General features: G+C 41.7%; 1 protein-coding gene across 7 annotated transcripts in view; it reads right to left on the reverse strand.

The window, feature by feature from the left end:
* LOC126297890 (uncharacterized) overlaps positions 1-25,166 on the reverse strand; it is a 2,130,251-nt gene that overhangs the window by 146,472 nt on the left and 1,958,613 nt on the right. For 3 of the 7 annotated variants that reach the window (XM_049989191.1, XM_049989192.1, XM_049989193.1), the window contains exon 14: positions 365-526. The exons of the other annotated variants lie outside the window; for them this stretch is intronic. In XM_049989191.1, coding sequence (XP_049845148.1) covers positions 365-526 — 162 coding nt within the window. The remainder of the gene's footprint in view (positions 1-364; positions 527-25,166) is intronic. 7 annotated transcript variants of the gene reach the window in all.

Here is a 25,166-nt window from a genome sequence, read left to right on the forward strand (position 1 = left end):
GCGTCCCTCCGACCTATGAAATGACACATAGTCATTTCTAGTGGGAAATGTGGTTTAACTCGGATTCCGAATCATTGTGCAATTCAGCATTTTTCACATTTCAAAACAGTGCCAAAGCTGAATGTGGCAAGTTACAGATAAAAATCCTAGGAATGATCGGGGATCGAACCCGAGACCTTTAAATCCGTAGTCAGACATTACCACTGAACCACAGAAGTGACGAAGCTGTGTATATATTATAGGTAGAGAGACCCCCGAGGTCGATGGTGTCAGCTGTAGTGCTGAGTCGGAAGCGGCTGGCTAGATGCGGGGGAGGAAGTGCGGCGCTGGCGGCTGGGTGCGGGCGGCTGGCGGCGGGCAGTACCTGAGCTGGACGAGCAGGCCGGCCGCAGGGAGCGGCGCGGGTTGTGCTGCGAGTTGAGCGGCTGCTGCTGCTGCTGGGGCTGCTGCTGCTGCTGCTGGGACCCCGCCGAGCGGATCTCTCCCGCCTGCTTCAGCACCTGGTACGTCGCGTCTACCTCCTCCTCTGCGCGCCGCCCACCAGGTCCACAGTTAGTAAACGAGCACCGTTACTGGTTACTGGCAGGGCAGCTCAAAAAGGTTACGTCAGTAGGACATATACTGGCGGAAATTGAGAAAGGAACACCCACAAGGATCGCGACAGCTCGCAAAAGGAGAGAGGATTATCGGCTGGCACATACGCACCCCGCCGCTTGCGGGTCTGGCGGGCTGACACAGACACTTCCTGTCCTTCGTATGGGTACGTTTTAACGTTTCTTAATTTTATCCATTGTTTTTCAGTGTTTTGTCCGTGACTGTTTTACTTTCGTAAAATGAAGAACAAACCGCCTTCTATCACAAGTTGCGTATATTTACTGCACCATGCATTTCGAGCCCTGGAGGCTCATCTTCAGGTGCTTTTTAGTGATTTACATCAGTTTTTTAGTTGTTTGCCTGTTGATATTACATTTTTGTGTTACAACATGGTATATTGTAGATACAAGTTTAACAGCGTTAAGAATATGAAAGTTGTTGTGGTTGGCAGGAGAGCCAACACCGTGTTACTAGGGGAGGCCGAAAGGCACGCGATTTAGCTCACGCAGGCTGGCGTGAGGTCTGGAACAGGACAAGGAAATTAGAATTTCGAAACAACGGACGTAGCTGGTGGAATACTTAACTTTAATCCATTTATGACGAACGTCGCTCTTGACATTACATGATTCACAGTATCAATAGTAACTGATAATGGCGCCTTGCTAGGTCGTAGCAAATGACGTAGCTGAAGGCTATGCTAACTATCGTCTCGGCAAATGAGAGCGTATTTATTCAGTGAACCATCGCTAGCAAAGACGGCTGTACAACTGGAGCCAGTGCTGGGAAGTCTCTCTAGACCTGCCGTGTGGCGGCGCTCGGTCTGCAATCACTGATAGTGGCGACACGCGGGTCCGACGTATACTACCGGACCGCGGCCGATTTAAAGGCTACCACCTAGCAAATGTGGTGTCTGGCGGTGACACCACAAAAGTAACTTACAGTTTAACATTGTATGATGTCTGCTTCTGTTGTGCAGTTCGTATACACAATACACATCTTTAATTTTGCAGTAAATACTGGGATATATACATAGTCACACACTTTCTCGCACATTGTAGTAGCAGAACGTAAACATGCCAAAGATTCTCGTACACACAGATGTTCTACTTCTAAATATAATCGATTTTCTTGTTTCACAGAAGATAATATGGTATAGTATTACTAGTACACAGGTATTATTAAAATAATTATTTGGCACCATGTTGTAGGTTGTCAGCTGTTTGTACTATTATAGATTTGATTCCTCAGGAAAAAAATTAACTTTAAATGGTATAGAACAAATTGTGGCTGTTAAACTCTATTTGTTCATTCAACAAGTTTTAGGAATATTTTTATTTATGTAGCATATGGAGTGCGTTGATGGCACTAAAGATGGATTTGAACTCCTCACATCATTCAACTCACTCCACAATAAAATAAAGTTCACAACAGAACATGAAGCAAATCAATCCATAAATTTTTTAGACCTCACAATTGTGAATGAACAAAAAGAACATAACTTGTACATTTACCGAAAACCAACCTACACTGACACCACAATACATGAATCTTCATACCACCCGAACACACATAAGTATGCTGCATTTAGATCAATGTTGAACAGGGCACATACATTACCTTTAAAACCCAAAGCACTAACACAAGAAATAGATACTATTAAAACAATTATGGTTACTCTATAAAATCAATTGATAAACTATCTAGAAAGATTCAGACCAACATCACTCACAAAAACACTGAAAAGAAAACTACCGACCCAAAACAGATCTTCACAAGAATTCCATACTTAGGCACAGTACCACAAAAAATAGCTAACTTATTCAAGAAACCAATACTAAAATATCTTTCTCCACAAACAGCAAACTTGGATACCACTTACCTCACACAGTGAACACAAACAAACCAATAACACAACACAGTGGAATATATAAATTACAATGTAACCGTTGCCCTGCATTTTACATAGGAAAAACTGGAAGAACCTTCCACACACGGTATAAAGAACACACCAACGCCTTTCGACTAAAACAATTTTGAAAAATCTACAATAGCCAACCATCTGTATATTAATAAACACATACTTGACGACATCCGCAATACCCTAACTGTACTTCACACAGAACCCAACAGTAAAAAACTTAATCTACTAAAACGGTTAGAAATAATGCTACACAAAGAAAAATATTCCGAAAATTTGAACAAATAGAGTTTAACAGCCACAATTTTTTCTACATCTTTAAAAGTTTATTTTTTCCTGAGAAATCAAATCTATAATAGTACAAACAGCTGACAACCTACAACATGGTGCCAAATAATTATTTTAATAATACCTGTGTACTAGGAATACTATACCATATTATCTTCTGTGACACAAGAAGATCGATTATGTTTAGAAGTAGAATATCTGTATGAACGAGAATCTTTGGCATGTTTACGTTCTACTACGACAATATGCGAAAAAGTGTGTGACTGTGTATATATCCCAGTATGTACTGCAAAAATAAAGATGTGTATTTTGTATACCAACTGCACAACAGAAGCAGACATCATACAATGTTAAGCGGTAAGTTGTTTTCATATTATTAACGCTGTTAAACTTATATCTACGATATACCATGTTGTAACATAAAAATGTAGTACCAACAGGCGAACAACTAAAAAACCTGATCTAAATCACTAAAAAGCACCTGAAGATAAGTCTCCAGGGCTTAGTGCAGTAAATAAACGTATCTGAAGGGGGTTTGTTCTTAATTTTACGTTGTAATGCCTATACCTCTTCCTGAAACCTTCCCTGACAACCAAATTTGTAGCCAATTACAATGGTATCTGCACGTTCTTAGCCCACCTCTGTAGCCGTGGTAGCAAAAGCTCACCCGGAAGGTGGCTCTTGATTCGGAGGTAGCCGAGTCGAATGCTGGAGCCGTAAGAAATTTTCACCTCCCCAATATAGCAGACAAGCGGATGAGAGACGATGGCATAAAGTTCCAGGTCGTCAGACTTTGCGCTTACACTCAGTCGCAAAAGTATTTCGAATGCACGTAACGGCGCTTAATTTTGCAGGTTGTCGCATGAACAAATACAGAAATTGAACTTTGTAATGTATTTGGGACTCTGGGTACGATGTCGCAACGTTAAATACGCGTCAAATACGAAGAATTGTTGTTGGAAATGTGTCTGTTACGTAACATTTCCTGAAAACGGCGTGGGAAGGTGCAACAAAAGTATTCGGACAAAGGCGTACAACGTGAGGGAATAGTTCAATCCAAGACGCACAGAGGGTGAAGCGACTGCAGTGTGTCCGACATTTCCGCGAGACGATAGCGATGATTAGTAAACATGTATCGCGAGCCTGTGCAGGTCGACGATGGGACGCAGAGGGAAGTGTTTTACGTTCGAGCATAGGCAACTTGTCGTTTATCATCGCGCGAAGGGGAAAACCTTCAGGGAAATTGCCGCAATAGTGAACATGAAGAAAAGTACAGTTCTCGACATTATTAAACGGTTCGAGAAAGAGGACCGATTGGAATTCCATCGCAGTACAGGACGGCCACGGCAATTTTCACAGAGAGATGCACGTGTCATTGTGCGAAAGGTACAACAGAATCCGAAAATATCTGCCACACGAATTGCAAGTGAGGTGGAGGGAGACCTTGGTATAAAAGTTCATCGCGAAACCGTGTGGAAAGTACTACGACGATCGCAGTACCATGGTCGAGTGGCACAGCGAAAGCCATTAATAAATGCAATGAACCAGAAGAAATGTATGCAGTTTGCGAGGGAATACGCCGAATCTTGGTGGAATCGGGTGATATTTTGCGACGAATGTAAATTTATATTTTGGCAAAGCGAGGGAAAGGCAAACGTGTGGCTAAAGACCAATGAAGAGCTGAATCCCAGGAACCTCAGACCAATAGTAAAGTTTGGAGGTGGGAGCATCATGGTGTGAGGATGCATGTCCGGCAATGGTGTGGGTGATTTAGTGTTCATTGATGATACGATGAACAAGGAAGCGTATTTGAATATACTGCGAGGACATTTGAAGCAGAGTGCACGACATCTAGGTATTGCGGACAACTTTCATTTTTATCAGGATAATGATCCCAAGCATACCGCGCATATTGCACAAATGTGGTTGCTCTTCAATTGCCCGAAAGTATTGCACCCCCCTCCCCAATCACCAGACCTTAACCCAATCGAACATTTGTGGGATAAATTGAATCGGATCCTCCGCGTGGACATTGAAAGAGAAACTGCGCCAAGAATGGGCAAATATAGGCCCAGATTTCACGAAAAAACACTTGGAAAGTATGCCTAGTAGATTGGAGGATGCATTGAACATGAAAGGTGGACCCACAAGGTATTGACATTTTCGTCGTACAACTTATCAAAATTTATTGGACAGTGTCCGAATACTTTTGTAGCAGCAGGGTGTTTCATTTTTGTTGTTAATTTTTCTGTTATTTATGTTTTGGAAACGAAATAATACAATAATTCTTTTGTAATTAATGTTGTTACGCATATATATTGCCAATAAATATGTATGGGTTTCATATTCAGTGTTCCTCGAGTACTCATTGTGAAACTTCCCGCTGTCCGAATAGTTTTGCGACTGAGTGTATGCCCTGGATTAAATTCCATACCTCTCTGCTGTGTTGGCACGTGACACTGCCGTCGGTGATTCGTCCATCGGATGGGTGCTATTCGAGAGGACTGTGTACCGGCACAGATTTTTACCCTTTCTTTTGTGTCAGTAAACAAAATAAACGTAGCACTACACTGTAAACACACCTATTACAGTTCACAGGAAGGATGAATAAAATTACCTTCAGTCACAACTTTTTGGTATTTTATTAAATTACATGACGCATTTCGGCACCTGTGGGTCCATCATCAGGTGCGCATTGTCTGCCAGGCACTTAAATGTGTATCCATGCAGATGTAGATAGTTTGCATTTGGTCTTGTATGATGTGAAATGCATGTTCCTATTATGTTAAAGCTAGACGTTAGAATTTGTATTTCACGAGTCAAAAAAATGGTTCAAATGGGTCTGAGCACTATGGGACTTAACATCTGAGGTCATCAGTCCCCTAGAACTTAGAACTACTTAAACCTAACTAACCTACGGACATCACACACATCCATGCCCGAGGCAGGATTCGAGCCTGCGACCGCGCTGTCGCGCGGTTCCAGACTGAAGCGCCTAGAACCGCTCGGCCACATCGGCCGGCTTTCACGAATCACATGCGGAAGAATGGATCATGGAGAAAACACTAACAAACTTGCCGAACAAACAAGGAAGAACATTTTTTACCTACAAGGTCAGAATACATTCATTCTGCTATCGTACATCACGTCACGTAAGGTGCACATTTGTTTACACATTTTAAAAACTGTTCCTATATGTGATATGATCAATGATAAAGTTTATCACATAGTGTCAGTGATCTGAGTATAAAGAAGTTGGAATAAATTTAAAACAAATCTTTAAAATTACTAACATGACTAGCGAAATCTGGCTTTTCATTTAACATAGATTCACGTTTTTTGAATTTATGGAGGTATATTTACAGCTGTTCTAACAAATTTAGCTTCTAACTACTGGATTCATTGCGCAGTACTACCAAATTGTTTTTTATTCTATTGATGATGTGTTTGGTTTCTAGCATTTGTTATGCAATGGCTGAATTTTGAAAGTGGTTGAGTCTAAAACCATTTGTGTATTGCTGGAACAGGTATTCGAATTTTTTGCCTGTTTCCCCTACATAGTACGTAGGACAACTGGGGCTTGATACTTTATACATTCCACTGCTGTTGAATTTTTTGATTATATGTTTTTTATTTTGTGAACTAGTAAGTGGCCCAACTTATTATTGGAGACTGGCAGTGTTGCATTGTTTTTATTTTTTAATAGGTCATCAGTTTATGTGATATGGGGCCTAGGTATGAGATCCTGCCAAATCTTTTATTTTCTTTCATAGTGTGGCAGTTTTTTGTCTTATTTTTGTATGTTTAAATTAACAGCTGTTTTGGCTGTGTAGTCATTCTTTGTGGCAATAATTATCGACGTGTCCCGTTCTGTCTTAAGGCTGTTTCCTTCTAAGTCAAATGACTGTGCCCTGTGTAGAATTGAGCTAAAGGTAGCAGGATGGGTACAGCATGAAGATTTGTCAATTGTTATGTATGTGTACGTGTGTTTTCTGTACATGTTGAACTAATGTTTTTGTTGGAGGTAGGTGATTCTAAGTTAAAGGAAATTAATGCTTTTATTCCCCTAATGTTCTACTGAAAACTTTATACTATTGCGAAAATAATTTAAAAATGCACGTAGTTCCTCAGTTTCCTCTTTTGTGACATAATATAGCAGCAATGTATTATCAACATACCTCCAGTAATATATTATTTTACTAGCAGTATCAACCTAAAACTTATAAGCTTAATGATCCGCCGGCTGTTGTGGCTGAGAGGTTCTAGGCGCTTCAGTCCGGAACCACGCTGCTCCTACGGTCGCAGGTTCGAATCCTGCCTCGGGCATGGATGTGTGTGATGTCCTTAGGTTAGTTAGGTTTAAGTAGTTCTAAGTGTAGGGGACTGATGACCTCAGATGTTAAGTCCCATAGTGCTTAGAACCATTTGAAGTTAATGTTCCATTTAGGCCCATTGTCAGTTCTAAAAATATACCTTCTTTACACTCTACTCTCATTCGGGAGGACGGCGGTTCAAACCCGCGTCCGGCCATCCGGATTTGGGTTTACCGTGATTTCCGTAAATCCCTTCAGAAAAATGCCAGGATGTTTTCTTTGAAAGGGCACGGTCAAGTTTCTTCCACTTCCCTCCTTAATCCGATGGGACCGATAACCTCGCTGCTTGGTCCCCTCCCCCAAATCAACCTATCAACGAAACAACCTTTACTCTCTCTCCGTTACTGACTGAAATTCTGAACCTGTGTTATATTTTTGATAAGTCATACTCAGTTAAGAATATAAAGGATTTAGCAGCTAAAATTAAAGATACAGATATTCCTGCAGATGCTACACTATGTGATCAAAAGTATCTGGACACCCCCCAAAACGTATGTTTTTCATATTAGGTGCATTGTACTGCCTCCAACTGCCAGGTACTCCATATCAGTGACCTCAGTAGTCATTAGACATCGTGAGAGAGCAGAATGAGGCGCTCCGCGGAACTCACGGACTTCGAACTTTGTCAGGTGATTGGGTGTCAGTTGTGTCATACGTATGTATGCTAGATTGCCAGATTCCTAACCACTCCTGTCCACTGTTTCCGATGTGACAGGGAAGTGGAAACGTGAAGGGACACGTACAGCACAAAAGCGTACACGCCGACCTCGTCTGTTGACTGACAGAGACTGCCGACAGTTGAAGAGGGTCGTAATGTGTAATATGCAGACATCTATCCAGACCATCACACAGGAATTCCAAACTGCATCAGGATCCACTGCAAGTATTATGACAGTTAGGCGGGAGGTGAGAAAACTTGGATTTCGTGGTCGAGCGGCTGCTCATAAGACACACATGACGCCGGTAAAAGCCAAACGATGCCTCGCTCAGTGTAAGGAGCTTAAACACCGGACGATTGAACAGTGGGAAGACTTTGTGTGGAGTGAAGAAACACGGTGCACAATGTGGCGATCTGATGGCAGAATGTGGGTATAGCTAATGCCCGGTGTACGTTATCTGCCAGCCTGTGTAGTGTCAACAGTAAAATTCGGACGCGGTGATGTTATGGTGTGGTTGTGTTTTTAATTGAGGGGGTTGGCACCCCTTGTTGTTTTACGTGGCACTATCACAGCACAGGCGTACACTAATGTTTTAAGCACCTCCTTGCTTCCCACTGTTGAAGAGCAATACGGGGATGGCGATTGCATCTTTCAACACGATCCATCACCTGTTCATAATACACGGCCTCTGGCGAAATGGTTACACGACAATAACATCCCTGAAATGGACTGGCCTGCACAAAGTCCTGACCTGAATCCACAGGACATCTTTGGGATGTTTTGGAACGCCAACTTCGTGCCAGGCTCCATCGACCGACATCGATACCTCTCCTCAGTGCAGCACTCCGTGAAGAATGGACTGCCATTCCCCAAGAAACCTTCCAGCACCTGACTGAACGTGTGCCTGCGAGAGAGGAAGCTGTCATCAAGGTTAGGGGTGGACCAACACCGTATGGAATTCCAGAATTGCCGATGGAGGGCGCCACAAACTTGTAAATCACTTTCAACTAGGTGTCCGGATACTTTTGATCACTTAGTGTAAATCTGCTTCTTTTGATGTGACTAACCTACTTGAAATATTTACAAATGTACCAACTGAAGAAGCAATAGAAGGAATCTTTAAAAACTTAGTAAAATATTAAAAGTGATCAGCTTCATAAATATCAGAGGTCACTGAAATATTGCAACCCAATATTGCCATATAATTACTATACCTCAAATGGGAAAGTTTACTAACAGAAAGAGGGTCTTGTCAAGGGCTGTAGTATATCATGTTTCCTGGCAGACATTTCTCACACTACTTAAAATTAATTTATTTAAAGAAAAAACAAGCTCAAAATTAACATAGTATATTATGGAGATATGTCGACGGTACATTGCTTCTATATGATGGCACAAAAGAGGAGACTGAGGAACTACTTGCATTATTCAGTTCTTTCCACGAAGGTATAAAATCCACAGTAGAACATACTGTATCTTAGAATCACCAACCTCCAACAAAAGCGAATTTCAGCATACAGGGAAATACACAAACACACATGTAATAACTGACAACTCATCATGCCATCCCGCTGCACACGTCATGCTGCCTTTAGGTCCAAGCTACACAGAGTACACTCGCTTGACTTGGAAGAAAACAGCCTTAGGACGAAATTGGACACAATAAAAAGTATTGCCATAAAATGTGGCTGCGACTGATAATTTAGACACATAAATGTACAAAAATAAGAAAAAAATTGCTACACTAAGAGAGAAGATAAAATATTTGGTAGGATCTCATACACAGATCCCATATAATGAAATATTCCTAATGTATTGAAAAAACAAAGTAGCAACTCCAGTCCCCACTAATACTAGTTAACAACATAAAAACAGATAACGAAAAATATTCAACAGCAGTAGAATGTATGAAGTATCAAGCCCTCTGTTGTCCTGCGTACTATGTACAGAAAACAGGCAGAAAAAACAAAAACCGGTTCCAAGAACGTATAAATGCTTTTAGACTAACCCTTTTCAAAATTCAGTTACTGCACTGCATATGCTAGAAACCAAACATATTATCAACAGGATTAAATCAGTTTCGTAGTACTACAAACGAAGCCAATATTAAGAACCTCGATTTTTTAGAACAGCTGGAAGTATACCACCATAAAAGCAAAAAGCGTGAACCTATGCTAAATGAACAGACAGATTTAGCTAGCCATAGTCACGTTACTAATTTTAAAGATTTGTTTCAAATTTACTCTTTGCATATGCCAGCTTCTTAATACTCAGATCTCCGAAACTACGTTACAAACTTCATCTTGGATCATATTACGTTACGTATTTTTAAAATGTGTAAGCAAATGTGCACCTTGAGTGACAAGATGTGCGATGACAGAATGAACGTATGCTGATATTAAAAAAGGTTAAAAAATGTTCTTCCTTGTTTGTTCGGTAAGTTAGCCACTATTTTTCCAGTGTTATCCATATATTTTCCGTAACTGATTCTCGAAATACAAAACCTAACATCTAACTCTATCATAACGGGAAAACATATTTTACCTCACTCAAGAGCAAGTGTAAATTATTTATTGGACAATTTGCACCTGATGATGGACCCACAGGGTCCGAAGTGCATAATTTAATCTAATAAAATACAAAATAAGTGACTGAAGCCGATTTTATACTGAGTACAGTTACCTTCACAGCTCTAAAATATGGATAAACTTAAACTCCCATTACAGTTGCCTTCATTAAACAGATGCACTTAAGAGACAACCTTTATACACATATTGGAAAGGGATGAACTGAACTGGGACCTTCTAATCGATGAGAACATAAAATTTCATTTTAAATACTATTTCATTTGGAACGAGAAACGAACTAACGTTCACCGTTGACACTGAGCATCGAGTGAGGTACGTGAAATTCAGTATATTTTTTTTTTAATACCACGCATTGCAGGAACGAAATTACAAACACAGGGGGTAGTTATAAAGTCATTGAAATGAAATGTCGTGTGACGAGGGCCTCCCGTCGGGTAGACCGTTCGCCTGGTGCAAGTCTTTCGATTTGACGCCACTTCGGCGACTTGCGCGTCGAATAAAGTCATTGAGAAGCAGTAAAGGCCAGTCCAGATGTCTTCCTAAGTGTGCTGCAACACAATATTTCACTTTATAATTCATATTTCTGTAACTATTTGTTGTTGACGATCTGTGTTGTGTTGGTAGAACTATGAGGAAGCCTTTGGCAGTCTAATCCGACAAACTAACAAATATTCAAAACACACGCAAGCTTTGTAGAGGGTTCTCGGAGCGCCGTCTCGGTAGAACGTTCCTGTCCGAAGCACGAGTTGTCGATAGCGCAGCACTTACTGTGTCCAAGTAGACAGTTGTTGCCCGTAATCCCAGTTCACAACCAATGCGTAATAGATATAGAAATAGCCGTAAAGTTAAACTCAGAGCAGTAAATTAGGCTCCAAGGATGGAAATGGCCCTCTCAACCCGGGCCTGCCGCTCACGCGTCACGATCGGCATTCACCATTGCCGTTGGTCGAGTTAATGCTATGAAAGATAGGGAGGTAGGGATGGTTATCGCTCTTGCCTCCTCTAACGATACACCGGTCTCCTCGCTGTCCTGGGATCCACATACTACAGGAAATATTTTACTTGATTAATTGTGTGGTGATATCACCACGGAAATTGGGAATGGCATGTTATTTTGAGCAGTACAAGATGCCCCAAACATTTACGGTAAAAAATGCAGGCTGTATATGATCTAAACCAAATATTTTGAGATGAGGTACAAATTGTAGCAAATGAATAGTTCAGGCAGTACGAAGCAATGTGAGCAATTGTGAGCAACTTATTTTCCGTAAGAAACACTTGCTTGCTGCATAGACTTCGGCGGTAACAGCTTAAAAATCTGTACAAAGTGGTATGTAACGCGACTACCGAGTAATTGACCAGCATATACATTTCATTACTGTTTGTCCAAGAATCATGCAGTACTCGTTAACGGATTTCGCATTTGTAAGCGCACCGTACAAAAAATTAGTGACCCCTAGGAGGCATTATACTAATACCTTCCATCACCACCTTTACGCTTGGTAATAGCAGCAATTCGCCTCAAGTTTCTAACGGCACGCCATATCCAACTGAAGTCATTCATTACTGATTATATCCCAAAGACCTACCATAGTACGGGGATTCTGACTGCTGCGTTTCACCTGTTGTTCCATATAATCCCAGATATTTTCTATGAGATTAGATCAGGTGATTTAGCGGGTCGGACGAGGTACGATAGAGTGCCTAACTCTTTGTCATGCCAGAATGTATACACACAACCCTGTGAACACGGCTACTGTCATCCTTGATTACCGGAGTGATCGCAGTGTACTCACCATGAAGGTGTAAAAGAAAGAGCAATAATTGTCCACCAAGACTCTTGAAATAAGCATCTTGGTTCATGTTTTGGGTAACCAGAAGGAGTGAACCCAGAATGAACAATACCGTCGTAAACTTCAAAAACCGTCTCCAGCACACTCAGCGGTTAAACGCCTCACTGGGCCGTCGATGCACTCAACGTTTGGCATCGTTTGAGAAGAGAACCACATTAGACGCCTCCAGTCAAGTACTGTCCCGTTTCTATGCTGTTTGGCTCATTGAAAGGGTGCAATTAGATCCCCGCCTCTAGAAGTCCATTGCATACAGCTTCCTTCGCAATGTTCGTTTGGAAGCTGGTGGAGATGGACTTGCATTCACTGACAGGAACAATTCCAATTACTGTCGGTTTGAAACTGGCTGTTATTGACAAGCGTCGTCTTCAGGTCTTTGTCAGTTAGGCCTCTTTTACGACCACTTTTCTTACACCATGTTACGTTGTACACCATTAATTGTACACACTTTGGACAGTCTGGTTTGATACATAAGAAAATCGGACAACTCCATTCACAGTGTCGTCATGTGCACTTCCAAATATAATGGCCCCTTTCTGCCCTTCTGCCATGCATGTATCCATGTCGGCCCATTTTACTACGCCGATTCCATACAACGGAATGGTACATACACACCAGTTTACTGCTATGACTTACGTCAGCAGTGGAGAGTCAAATGACCGCCAGATACCAGTTCTACACTATCTAAAACGCTCCAAGGAGGCTACAGTCCGATTAAAATTACTTGATACTTAACTTGCCACTACAGTGTTGCCACACCCGCTGGCAGCTACCGCTCGGTTACAGGCGATGCACAAACACGGTGGGTCAATTAACAAATGCTGTCAGTGTATAACGCGGAGCGATGTTGGAACCGGCTACCGCAATGCATGACAGAAATTAGAAATGCTCTGTCGACAGCTGATTTTAAGTGACCAACGACTGAACGACGCTTTTTGTAGGCTCATGACGTACATCACTTGAGAAAACGGCGATCAACAATCTGTGGCAGAGCTAAAATCACGATCGCTTGGTTCATGACATTTAAGGCTAACCTCAAATAAAAAAAGAATGATAGGAAGAAAAATAATAGCAAATAAAGGAAGTCAATATGATTATGAAAATGACACCGAAAAGCATTAAAAAATTAAAAAGATATGCGTTTAAACCGATTAACTGAATAAAAGTAATAATCAAAGTCTTTTGATTAGATTCATAAAAAAAAGAACCTCGCTGCATTTCACGATATTCGAACTTACGACCTTCCGCACGTCAAGTTTAAATGCTAACCACTCCGCTTCGCCATTATGTGGCGGAAGGTGATTGTATTTATGACTCTAGTGACCTAATCGCAACGATTAGTACAGTCTTCAAAAATTCGTCTTCATGCAATATCGTGCGAAGCTAATCAAATGTAAGACGATCTCTGTGATTATAATAACTGTATACAGGGTGTTACAAAAAGGTACGGCCAAACATTCAGGAAACAATCCTCACACACAAAGAAAGAAAATATGTTATGTGGACATGTGTCCGGAAACGCTTTCTTTCCATGTCAGAGCTCATTTTATTATTTCTCTTCAAATCACATTAATCATGGAATGGAAACACACAGCAACAGAACGTACCAGCGTGACTTCAAACACTTTGTTACAGGAAATGTTCAAAATGTCCTCCGTCAGGGAGGATACATGCATCCACCCTCCGTTGCATGGAATCCCTGATGCGCTGATGCAGCCCTGGAGAATGGCGTATTGTATCACAGCCGTCCACAATACGAACACGAAGAGTCTCTACTTTTGGCACCGGGGTTGCGTAGACAAGAGCTTCCAAATGCACACACAAATGAAAGTCAAGAGGATTAAGGTCAGGAGAGCGTGGAGGCCATGGAATTGGTCCGCCTCTACCAATCCATCGGTCACCGAATCTGTTGTTGTGAAGCGTACGAACACTTCGACTGAAATGTGCAGGAGCTCCATCGTGCATGAACCACATGTTGTCTCGTACTTGTAAAGGCACATGTTCTAGCAGCACAGGTAGAATATCCCGTATCAAATCATGATAAAGTGATCCATTGAGCGTAGGTGGAAGAACATGGGGCTCAATCAAGACATCACCAACAATGCCAGCCCAAACGTTCACAGTAAATCTGTGTTGATGACGTGATTGCACAATTGCGTGCGGATTCTCGTCAGCCCACACATACTGACTGTGAAAATTTACAGCTTGATCACGTTGGAATGAAGCCTCATCCGTAAAGAGAACATTAGCACTGAAATGAGGATTGACACATTGTTGGATGAACCATTCGGAGAAGTGTACCTGTGGAGGCCAATCAGCTGCTGATAGTGCCTGCACAGGCAGTACATGGTACGGAAACAACTGGGTCTCCCGTAGCACTCTCCATACAGTGATGTGGTCAACGTTACCTTGTACAGCAGCAACTTTTCTGACGCTGACATTAGGGTTATCGTCAACTGCACGAAGAATTGCTTCGTCCATTGCAGGTGTCCTCGTCGTTCTAGGTCTTCCCCAGTCGCGAGTCATAGGCTGGAATGTTCCGTGCTCCCTAAGACGCCGATCAATTGCTTCGAACGTCCTTCTGTCGGAACACCTTCTTTCTGGAAATCTGTCTCGATACAAACGTACCGCGCCACGGCTATTGCCCCGTGCTAATCCATACATCAAATGTGCATCTGCCAACTGCGAATTTGTAAACATTGCACTAACTGCAAAACCACGCACTTGATGCTACGTACCGATGTGCTTGATGCTAGTACTGTAGAGCAATGAGTCGCATGTCAACACAAGCACCGAAGTCAACATTACCTTCCTTCAATTGGGCCAACTGGCGGTGAATCGAGGAAGTACAGTACATACTGACGAAACTAAAATGAGCTCTAACATGGAAATTAAGCGTTTCCGGACCCGTGTCCACATAACATCTTTTCTTTATTTGTGTGTGAGGAATGTTTCCTGAAAGTTTGGCCGTACCTTTTTGTAACACCCTGTATGTGACGTTGAATCGCGTCTTGCGCAGAAGAATCCAGCAATGTTTGGTTAGTGCTGTGTATGAAATGTGACTATTTCGTTGGCATCATCTTGTGTGTGTGTGTGTGTGTGTGTGTGTGTGTGTGTGTGTGTGTGGTTGGGGGAGGGGGGGGGGGGTTGTCGTAGTTGTCATGTGTGGTGAAATACGGAATAAAAGGGCGAGATCCAGGGTCCAAAATCCAAACACATCAAAAAAGAAAGCCGGACAAGGAGCTGGAAGTGAACTAATTGTTGTGGCAATTTGGCAACGGAGAACGATTCTGGGGTGACGTTGAGCGCTCTGATTGGAGGAAACCAGCTACAACACGCGAACTGTCAACTATCAAGTAATTTTAACCAGACTATAGTGTGGTGTTTGAGGTCGGAACCGCGCGACTGCTACGGTCTCAGGTTCGAAACCTGCCTAGGGCATGGATGTGTGTGATATCCTTAGCTCAGTTAGGTTTAAGTAGTTCTACGTTATAGGGGACTGATTACCTCAGATGTTAAGTCCCATAGTGCTCAGAGGCATTTTTGGTGTTTTAAGACGGATGAGCAAATTTTGTACAGTGAGCTTAACGTATAGCGGAGGATGTAGTACCCGGAAATCTTAATGACTATGAAGAGAATAACTTTGCGGCAGGCGTCATCCAAAGTGGAAAGATTTATCGCCGTGGATAGTAATTTGCGAAAGCGGTGGTTGCTCAAGGCCCAGAGACCTGGATAAGGTTCTCGACAAAAAATTATTCCCGGAGAGAGTAGTTGGTGTAGCAGCAGTTTCTTCCCCGAGCATAACCAGCACTTGGAATCTATGTAGCCAAATGACTTTTAAGTCACACTTAAGTTCTGTCAATGGATTATCGCGCGTGCACTGACTCGGGGATTCTTGAGTTTGAACAGTTAATAATGTCACGTAGAAGAAGGCGTAATTAGATGAATGACGAACACTAATTTCACTTAACGAAGGTTTATTCAGCACTTGCACATACAAGAGCGCGGAGCGAACTGCCTTCGGCCAGAACACATACAGTATATATATAGCTACAGAACATTCCCTTACAATGATCTTGACATTTGTGGATACTTTTAGAATGTACTCGAACTGAATATAGAAATTAAAATTGTACATCCAGGTTAGTTTTGAACTCATGATCCTACATGCAACAGTTTAGTTTCATAACCACTACACCACGATGCTAATAAGATTCTTCTCCGACGATATTAACTTACTTTGGTGGTTTAAGTTGTATATGTCAGTAAAAAACCAGTTATTCATTTGTCAGTTTAGGAACTTCTATCGTCTGTATGAGTTTGGTCCCAAAGGTTTGGGCACTCTGTATAAATATTTATCTTGTCTAATTGGGACAAATATCCGGTAGTATCTTTGGAATAAGTAAGGAGACAGTTTTAAAATAGAAGTCTTGGGAAGCCATACATTTGCGTTTCGGCTACGCACTGTTTCTGTTTCATGAGTTAAAGGGAATCTTATTGGTCATATAAGAAGAAGAAACTAATACGCATTGTGTTTATTTAGTGCTTTATTAAAACTGCAGATTCTGTTGCAAAAACTTGATAGCTGTAATTGCACGTGGTGGCTTCAACTGCGAATGCAATAAATACATGCTGTATTTCTTTACATAGGTATAAATACGGTAGAGAATCAACGGAGTACTTTAGCCTTTATCCAGGGCAGCAAATTCGCAAGAACTTAATTGTGTGCGCCCAGAACGATACAAACGCTGCTACCGTGATGCCTCATAAAGGATACCATGGGCTAAACCGTAGGTCAGTTTCTTGTAGGTAATGAAGCTTTCAGTATGCGCCTACAGCGGTCAGGTTTCGCTAACGGATATGAGGTGTGTTTCGACATTCCGTAGATTGTTACACTCGTGTGTTTTTTTTTCCTTTAAGTGTTAATTTGGCTCGCCAGATTCGTTGCGTGTTTCCTCACTTACAATGGACTTGGATGTACTAGACTGGTCCATTGCATTGCGACGTTACTCGGCGCGTTTGCCAATAACAGTCTATACTGCTCCTCAGTGGCAGGTCATACGCTGAAACGGGAAATTTTCAAATAAAATAAGGCATTATTGTTGTTATTGTTCCGTATGGCTCACAACTTTTTGCAAGCCATGTTCATTGGTAGCGCTACTGTAGCCTTCTTGTAAGGTGTTCTAAGTGTAATTATTTTAGTATAGGCAACTGTGTGTAGTGTAGTGGCTGTGTTAATTATAGAGAAGGGAGCGGATGGAGGCTGGTCCCAGCTAACAGTTTTCTCCGTTCGATCACCACTGACTGGTCACTGCGGTTAGCATCTCCATCCGACTGAAGAATCACTACTAACAATGTCACGTGTCCTCACTGCACAGGAAATTGCAGAGATTCAAATTCTAACCGTGGATACTGACTCTCAGTCTTGAGATGAGAAATTGTGCCGCATCATATCCCCTTCGCTTGCCAAACAAACGCTGGTGATGAAAATTTCCTCAGTTCGGGACATCTTCATGGGTCCCAGAGGCGTGTGCCTTGTTAGTACTGCACGTTGTGATGTGATACTGATCTTAGATCTAATGTGAAACAGCCTAGTTTCTGACTAAATGGTCCTGTTTCGTCATTCGTTTCACGTTTCGTCATTGTTAACACAGTGTTATCTCCCCTCTGTAGCGATTAGCAGCGTTGTTGCCAGTTTTAGTCTCCATTCTCAAGCTTCCTAGTATCCTTTATCCTCATTCACTCGATGTTGCTGCATGTTATGGAAGGCCGCAGGATCACAACTTTTGTGATGAGGCTTCAGCTTAATCACTGATACGTTACAAGGAGTTGGAAAAATGTACTCATTCCTTGAAAATTAACTGATTTTTTTCAAAAACAAAAAATTAAATTTAGTTAAGATTCTTACGCAATAGCGTAGTATAAAGTTTTCTTAAACGATGACAAAGGCCACGTTAGTTACGTGCATGTAACAAGGAGAAGACAGGACAGTAAAGCTGGCTAAAATTAAAGATTTTATTTTGAGCAACACAAGCTCATATGGAAGTAATATTATAAAGTGTGTGGACTTTAGAGAGGTGCAGCAACGATGGTGGAATGAGTTGGAATTCAGTTACCACCATCATCGGAACACTCCATATTCAGAAAGAATTATGCGCAGACGGTATTGTTGATCTTGTGCGTAAGGAAAGGTGTGGGCAACTGAGAACTGTAACGAGTTCAACTGCTTCGATGTAACAATTTGTCGAATGCAGCAAAAATTAGTGTACCGACAAAAGGGGGTGAAATGACCGGGTGCAAGTCGAAATATTCTGAGATTACTGCTCACTATGAGTGAGGACGACACGTATGACTATGCGAATGTAGACGAGATGTGGCTCAAATTCAAAGATATAGTAGCAACAGCAATTGAGATATTCATACCTCATAAATTGGTAAGAGATGGAACGGATCCCCCGTGGTACACAAAAAAGGTCCGAACGCTGTTGCAGAGGCAACGGAAAAAGCATGCGAAGTTCAGAAGAACGCGAAATCCTGAAGATGGGCTAAAATTTACAGACGCGCGAAATTTGGCACGTACTTCGATGCGAGATGCCTTTAATAGGTTCCACAACGAAACATTGTCTCGAAATTTGGTAGAAAATCCGAAGAAATTCTGGTCGTATGTAAAGTACACAAGCGGCAAGACGCAGTCAATACCTTCGCTGCGCAGTGCCGATGGTACTGTTATCGACGACTGTGCCGCTAAAGCGGAGTTATTGAACGCAGTTTTCCGAAATTCCTTCACCAGGGAAGACGATTGGAATATTCCAGAATCTGAAACACGAACATCTGCTAGCATGAGTTTCTTAGAAGTAGATACCTTAGGGGTTGCGAAGCAACTCAAATCGCTTGATACAGGCAAGTCTTCAGGTCCAGATTGTATACCGATTAGGTTCCTTTCAGATTACGCTGATACTATAGCTCCCTACTTAGCACTCATATACAACCGCTCGCTCACCGATAGATCTGTACCTACAGATTGGAAAATTGCGCAGGTCGCACCAGTGTTCAAGAAGGGTAGTAGGAGTAATCCATTTAACTACAGACCTATATCATTGACGTCGGTTTGCAGTAGGGTTTTGGAGCATATACTGTATTCAAACATTATGAATCACCTCGAAGGGAACGATCTATTGACACGTAATCAGCATGGCTTCAGAAAACATCGCTCTTGTGCAACGCAGCTAGCTCTTTATTCGCACGAAGTAATGGCCGCTATCGACAGGGGATCTCAAGTTGATTCCGTATTTCTAGATTTCCGGAAAGCTTTTGACACCGTTCCTCACAAGCGACTTCTAATCAAGCTGCGGAGCTATGGGGTATCGTCTCAGTTGTGCGACTGGATTCGTGATTTCCTGTCAGGAAGGTCGCAGTTCGTAGTAATATACGGCAAATCATCGAGTAAAACTGAAGTGATATCAGGTGTTCCCCAGGGAAGCGTCCTGGGACCTCTACTGTTCCTGATCTATATAAATGACCTGGGTGACAATCTGAGCAGTTCTCTTAGGTTGTTCGCAGATGTTGCTGTAATTTACCGTCTAGTAAGGTCATCCGAAGACCAGTATCAGCTGCAAAGCGATTTAGAAAAGATTGCTGTATGGTGTGTCAGGTGGCAGTTGACGCTAAATAACGAAAAGTGTGAGATGATCCACATGAGTTCCAAAAGAAATCCGTTGGAATTCGATTACTCGATAAATAGTACAATTCTCAAGGCTGTCAATTCAACTAAGTACCTGGGTGTTAAAATTACGAACAACTTCAGTTGGAAGGACCACATAGATAATATTGTCGGGAAGGCGAGCCAAAGGTTGCGTTTCATTGGCAGGACACTTAGAAGATGCAACAAGTCCACTAAAGAGACAGCTTACACTACACTCGTTCGTCCTCTGTTAGAATATTGCTGCGCGGTGTGGGATCCTTACCAGGTGGGATTGACGGAGGACATCGAGAGGGTGCAAAGAAGGGCAGCTCGTTTTGTATTATCGCGTTATAGGGGAGAGAGTGTGGCAGATATGATACACGAGTTGGGATGGAAGTCATTACAGCATAGACGTTTTTCGTCGCGGCGAGAGCTTTTTACGAAATTTCAGTCACCAACTTTCTCTTCCGAATGTGAAAATATTTTGTTGAGCCCAACCTACATAGGTAGGAATGATCATCAAAATAAAATAAGAGAAATCAGAGCTCGAACAGAAAGGTTTAGGTGTTCGTTTTTCCCGCTCGCTGTTCGGGAGTGGAATAGTAGAGAGATAGTATGATTGTGGTTCGATGAACCCTCTGCCAAGCACTTAAATGTGAATTGCAGAGTAGTCATGTAGATGTAGATGTAGATATTGAAGACTTCAGTATTATGACTGATTTGAAGGCATAGTTAGCGAGCGTCAGGGGTTCGTAAAAAATGGCACGTGTTCTGTCGAGATGCAATTCAAGCTTAAGGGTAGTGAAAATTACGGCAGTTGTGTTTGCTCAACTGGACAAAGAAACGAATCTCCCGAGGTCCGATGCCTGACGGGGTATGTATGTTACTCCGCAGTTTGAATGGTCTACTTTTATTTGAAGCTACATAAACTAGTCTAAAGGATGATCCGATATGCTTCTCTGCCAGGCGGGCGCTGTTTCGAGGCGAGAAATTTGACTTACAACACGCTGTCTGAAAGACAGACACGTTCAAGAGGTGATACTGAGTACCTATTAGCTTAAACGTTTGGTCCCCTATCTATCTCGACAGATTCATTCAAGTTTGTATACTTGAAAGCTTTTGAGCGTTGCAAGTCACAGTAAATTTGGGGCGAAAACAGGAGAAATTAAAATGATGCGTTACTGAAACATACCACGTTTTTGTTACGATCAGCGATTGTAAATATTGTGCCCTCTGTAACTGTGAATTTATGAAATTTGTACTTATTTCTAAATGCGATAATTCAAGTAACGAGACAGTACCAGTAGACAGTGCAGCTCTTATTTGAAGAAAACATGCAAATAATTTATTACTAGTGATTGGGAACAGACTACGAGTGAGTGAGTATGAAATATGTAGTGTAGGTTCTGATCTTTTTTCTTCGTGTCAAACAGTAAGAAACGAACGACACTTTTTATGTCATGGCATGTGTTTTCAAACTATACGTGTCGTTAAAATACTAGAAAAATCGCGCAAATATTGATGTGTGCAAAATATCTCGGGTTCAGGGACTCAGTATTCTAAACAGGCTGAGCTCTTGATGAATTTCAGAGAAAATCAGGTGACACACGAGTTGACTACTGGGGCCGGATTCAGCAACACAGGCTCATCTTCCATCTGAGCGTCCTTGTATGAACGAAACTCAGAATCTAGATTGTGCTGAAAGAGAGAGCCGCTATCCACCGTTGTCAGAAACAACGAATGCAAGGAATGGTCACACGGACCGCAGCTGAAAGCCCGAATGAACAAGTGTAAACAAACATACCTGGCACGACATTATTCTTCAGCGGTGGAAACTACATCTCCAACTGCGACAACTAGTCCGTTGAGCATCTATAGTGGCTGAATATAATTAATGTTACACCCTTATTAGCACTTCTATACCCATTCCCTCAAACATTTTTGCCCAGTTCCACAGACAGATGGAAATTGCGAGGGGCAGGTCAGGGATGTGGGATGAGATGGTCAGACTCCCTCATTTGAATCTACATAAATTCTTGAGAAGCGTGCATGACAAAAGTAGTTGTTGAAGGCCAGTTATGCCTATGAAAATGAACTAATAGTGCTAGTGACATCACAAGTGAATGTAGGTGACCCCACGCACTTCGTAGGAAATTCAAGCTGTGGTGAAGGAAGGAAGTTTGACTAAGCCATCTGTGTCATGTTAAAAAGAAAAAAAAACTTTCCCCTGCCAAAATTAGAAATTGCAACGAAGAGAGTCAGGAGAGGTGGGGGGTGATCAAGTTTCACTTGTGAGGTTACTAGTACCACTATCTCAGTAGAACAGTCACAATTTGTCCCCCTCTTTCCAATTACATTCTCAAATAGAGCATTTTTATGCCTCAGTATCCTACCTCAACTCTTTTACCTTATTGTTATAGCATTTATGTGAGACATAGAATCGGATATGTGGAATATTTTTACGTCCTGGGCCTCGAGTAATGGTTCCATAAACGTGCTCGACGGTATTTCTTCGCAGAAGGAACGTATGTTCCACGCTAGATACCTGGATATATCTGTGATATATTCGTACTGTTCGAACTGTTTGAGTGAAAATCTAGTAGTATGTCTCTGAATTATTGTTACTCCTGTAATCTGTACTGTAAGGGTTCCTTACATTCACGAACATATGTGTTGTAGCAAAACGATACTGACATACTTGGAAACGCTGCAGAGGGTGTTCTGAGGAACAAATTGAGATAAAGGAACCATGTCTGAGAAAGTCAATCAACCACGTTACAGGGTGTCACAGTTACAGAGACCACCTCCTGCTGCTAGTTTCTATGCTCTAAAGTGTTATCGACGAAGCCATGCGCGCGTTCGACGCCAATTGATGTCCAGAATACTGCCGGCATCACAACTATGATGTCATCCATGTACAGACTCACGTTAGGTGCCGAAGAGGTCACCCTTAACGTGAGCGTAAACTAGCAAGAAATTTTCGCAAGTAACTTCTGCAAGCACTTGCTGAGGTGTTTACTTCAGAACGAAAACTTGTGCAAGTTACTTCTGTAAATCGCTGTGGTGAATTCGTATCAGGTATTTGCTGCAATTACTTGCAGAAGTGTTTCCACTAAATTTACGTAATGAGATAGGCAAGTGGAAATTTACAGCGTCGTGCATAAAAACCAGAGCAGTCGCCAACGTTATTGCACTACTGTTGCTGTGGAAAATCGTTACGAATAACAAAGTTAAGGAAAAAAGTAATATTTGGATGAAGAAATGAATACAGAGGCGTATATATTAAAGTTATTAACAAACGCTATTGAGTGAAACAAAATCATAAGACTTCGCTCAGATTAAAATTTTTCTGAGACTGTCGTATGCTAATTTCGAACACCTCTATTCTGTTGCACAAACAAATATTTTAAAAATGGGATACAAAAATGCAAGGTATATCAAGAAAGGATGGCCTATTAATTACTCTTCGATTTTCGCATACAATATTTGCACTTTTATTACAAATGTAATGCGTTTATGTTTGCGCTAATATTAAAAAATCACCTGAAGTTTAAAGCTGTCTGTATTGCAATTCTACTTTTCCTTCTGGTGAAACAAAGTAATCGGTAGATTCATTGTGCACTGCCTTGGCCGTGGTGGCAGTTATACGAGTATATATTTCGGAGTCCCAATGGTACATTTGTTTTGGTCCTCCTGTCTTTGCGCTGTTCTCCTTTTCGACAGACAACTGGCAAGTTCAGCAAGTACTTGCATCAAAATGCAAGAAACTGTCGCCACTAACTTGCGAAAGCTACTCCGGCAAGTTGACGTAACTTGGGAAGTTGACTTGCTGGCGGTGTTTCCACGTGAACGAACTATCAGAATTAGCTTCTCCAAGCGACTCGCGGAAGTTTACTCGTTAGTGGGCACACGCGTTTATAATTTCGACCCTTTGAAGCGCCGTTCGATGACGTTTCGGACATCGTTTCCCGTCCTCAATTTGCTTCTCAAGATGCTCCCAAAATCCCATTTAATTTGTATCTTTTGTTGCACTCTGTATAAGGAAATATTATCGTCAGTGCAACCGCTTTGGTGGCTTCAAAATTGCGTTCTTCAAATGTATTATAATTGTGGAGAAAATCTACTCAGGAGTATGACACGCAAGAGTCTTGCGTGTGACCTCCTTTAATATAGCGCTCTTAATTACTCACTCTCCATAATAAGTAAAAGCGCTCCATTTCCTCTCTCTACAACTGACTTAACTGGGCAACGAATTAACTAAAATTTTTTCTTGAGAGATACTACTTTTTTAACTTAACACCAAGATATTCAATCCAGGTGGCAGAGTTCAGCGGCTTACCAGTAAGACTAATCAAATGCTGCTTTATTTCTTCTCCTACTGATGCTTTTTTGTGCCTTTTATCAATTTTTAAGAAAATTACCAGCCGACGATATTTTCTCTGAGTCGTTCTGAATTTCCTATTGTTGCCGTATACGTACAGCAGCAAAAAATGTGAATGCTCTACTTACAATGTCTGGCATATATTGAGAAATCTCCATGCAGTCCAACATCGGGCCCCTGTCACACCTCAAAGCCCCACAAATCTGGATAAATCAATCAGATAGTGAAAGGCAATAGACAAAGTTAATAGACATGGGGGACTGGAATTTCGACAGTAGAAAAAGCAAGAGAAGGAAAAGTAGTAGCTGAATATGGAATGGGGCTAAGGAATGAAACAGGAAGCCGCCTGGTAGAATTTTGCACAGAGCATAACTTAATCATAGCTAACACTTGGTTCAAGAATCGTGAAAGAAGGTTGTATACGTGGAAGAGGCCTGGAGAAACTGGAAGGTTTCAGATAGATTACATAATGGTAAGGCAGAGATTTAGGAACCAGGTTTTAAATTGTAAGATATTTCCAGGGGCAGATGCGGACTCTGACCACAATATATTGGTTATGAACTGTAGATTGAAACTGAAGAAAATACAAAAAGGTGGTAATTTAAGGAGATGGGACCTGGATAAACTGAATAAATCAGTCGTAGAGAGTTTCAGAGTGCGCATTGGGCAACGATTGACAAGAACGGGGGAAAGAAATGCAGTAGAAGAAGAATGGGTAGCTTTGAGATATGAGACAGTGAAGGCAGCAGAGGATCAAGTAGGTAAAAGGACGAGGGCTAGTAGAAATCCTTGGGTAAGAGACGAGATATTGAATTTAATTAATGACATGGGAAA

Source organism: Schistocerca gregaria, chromosome X, assembly GCF_023897955.1.
Source record: "Schistocerca gregaria isolate iqSchGreg1 chromosome X, iqSchGreg1.2, whole genome shotgun sequence".
Taxonomy (NCBI): domain Eukaryota; kingdom Metazoa; phylum Arthropoda; class Insecta; order Orthoptera; family Acrididae; genus Schistocerca; species Schistocerca gregaria.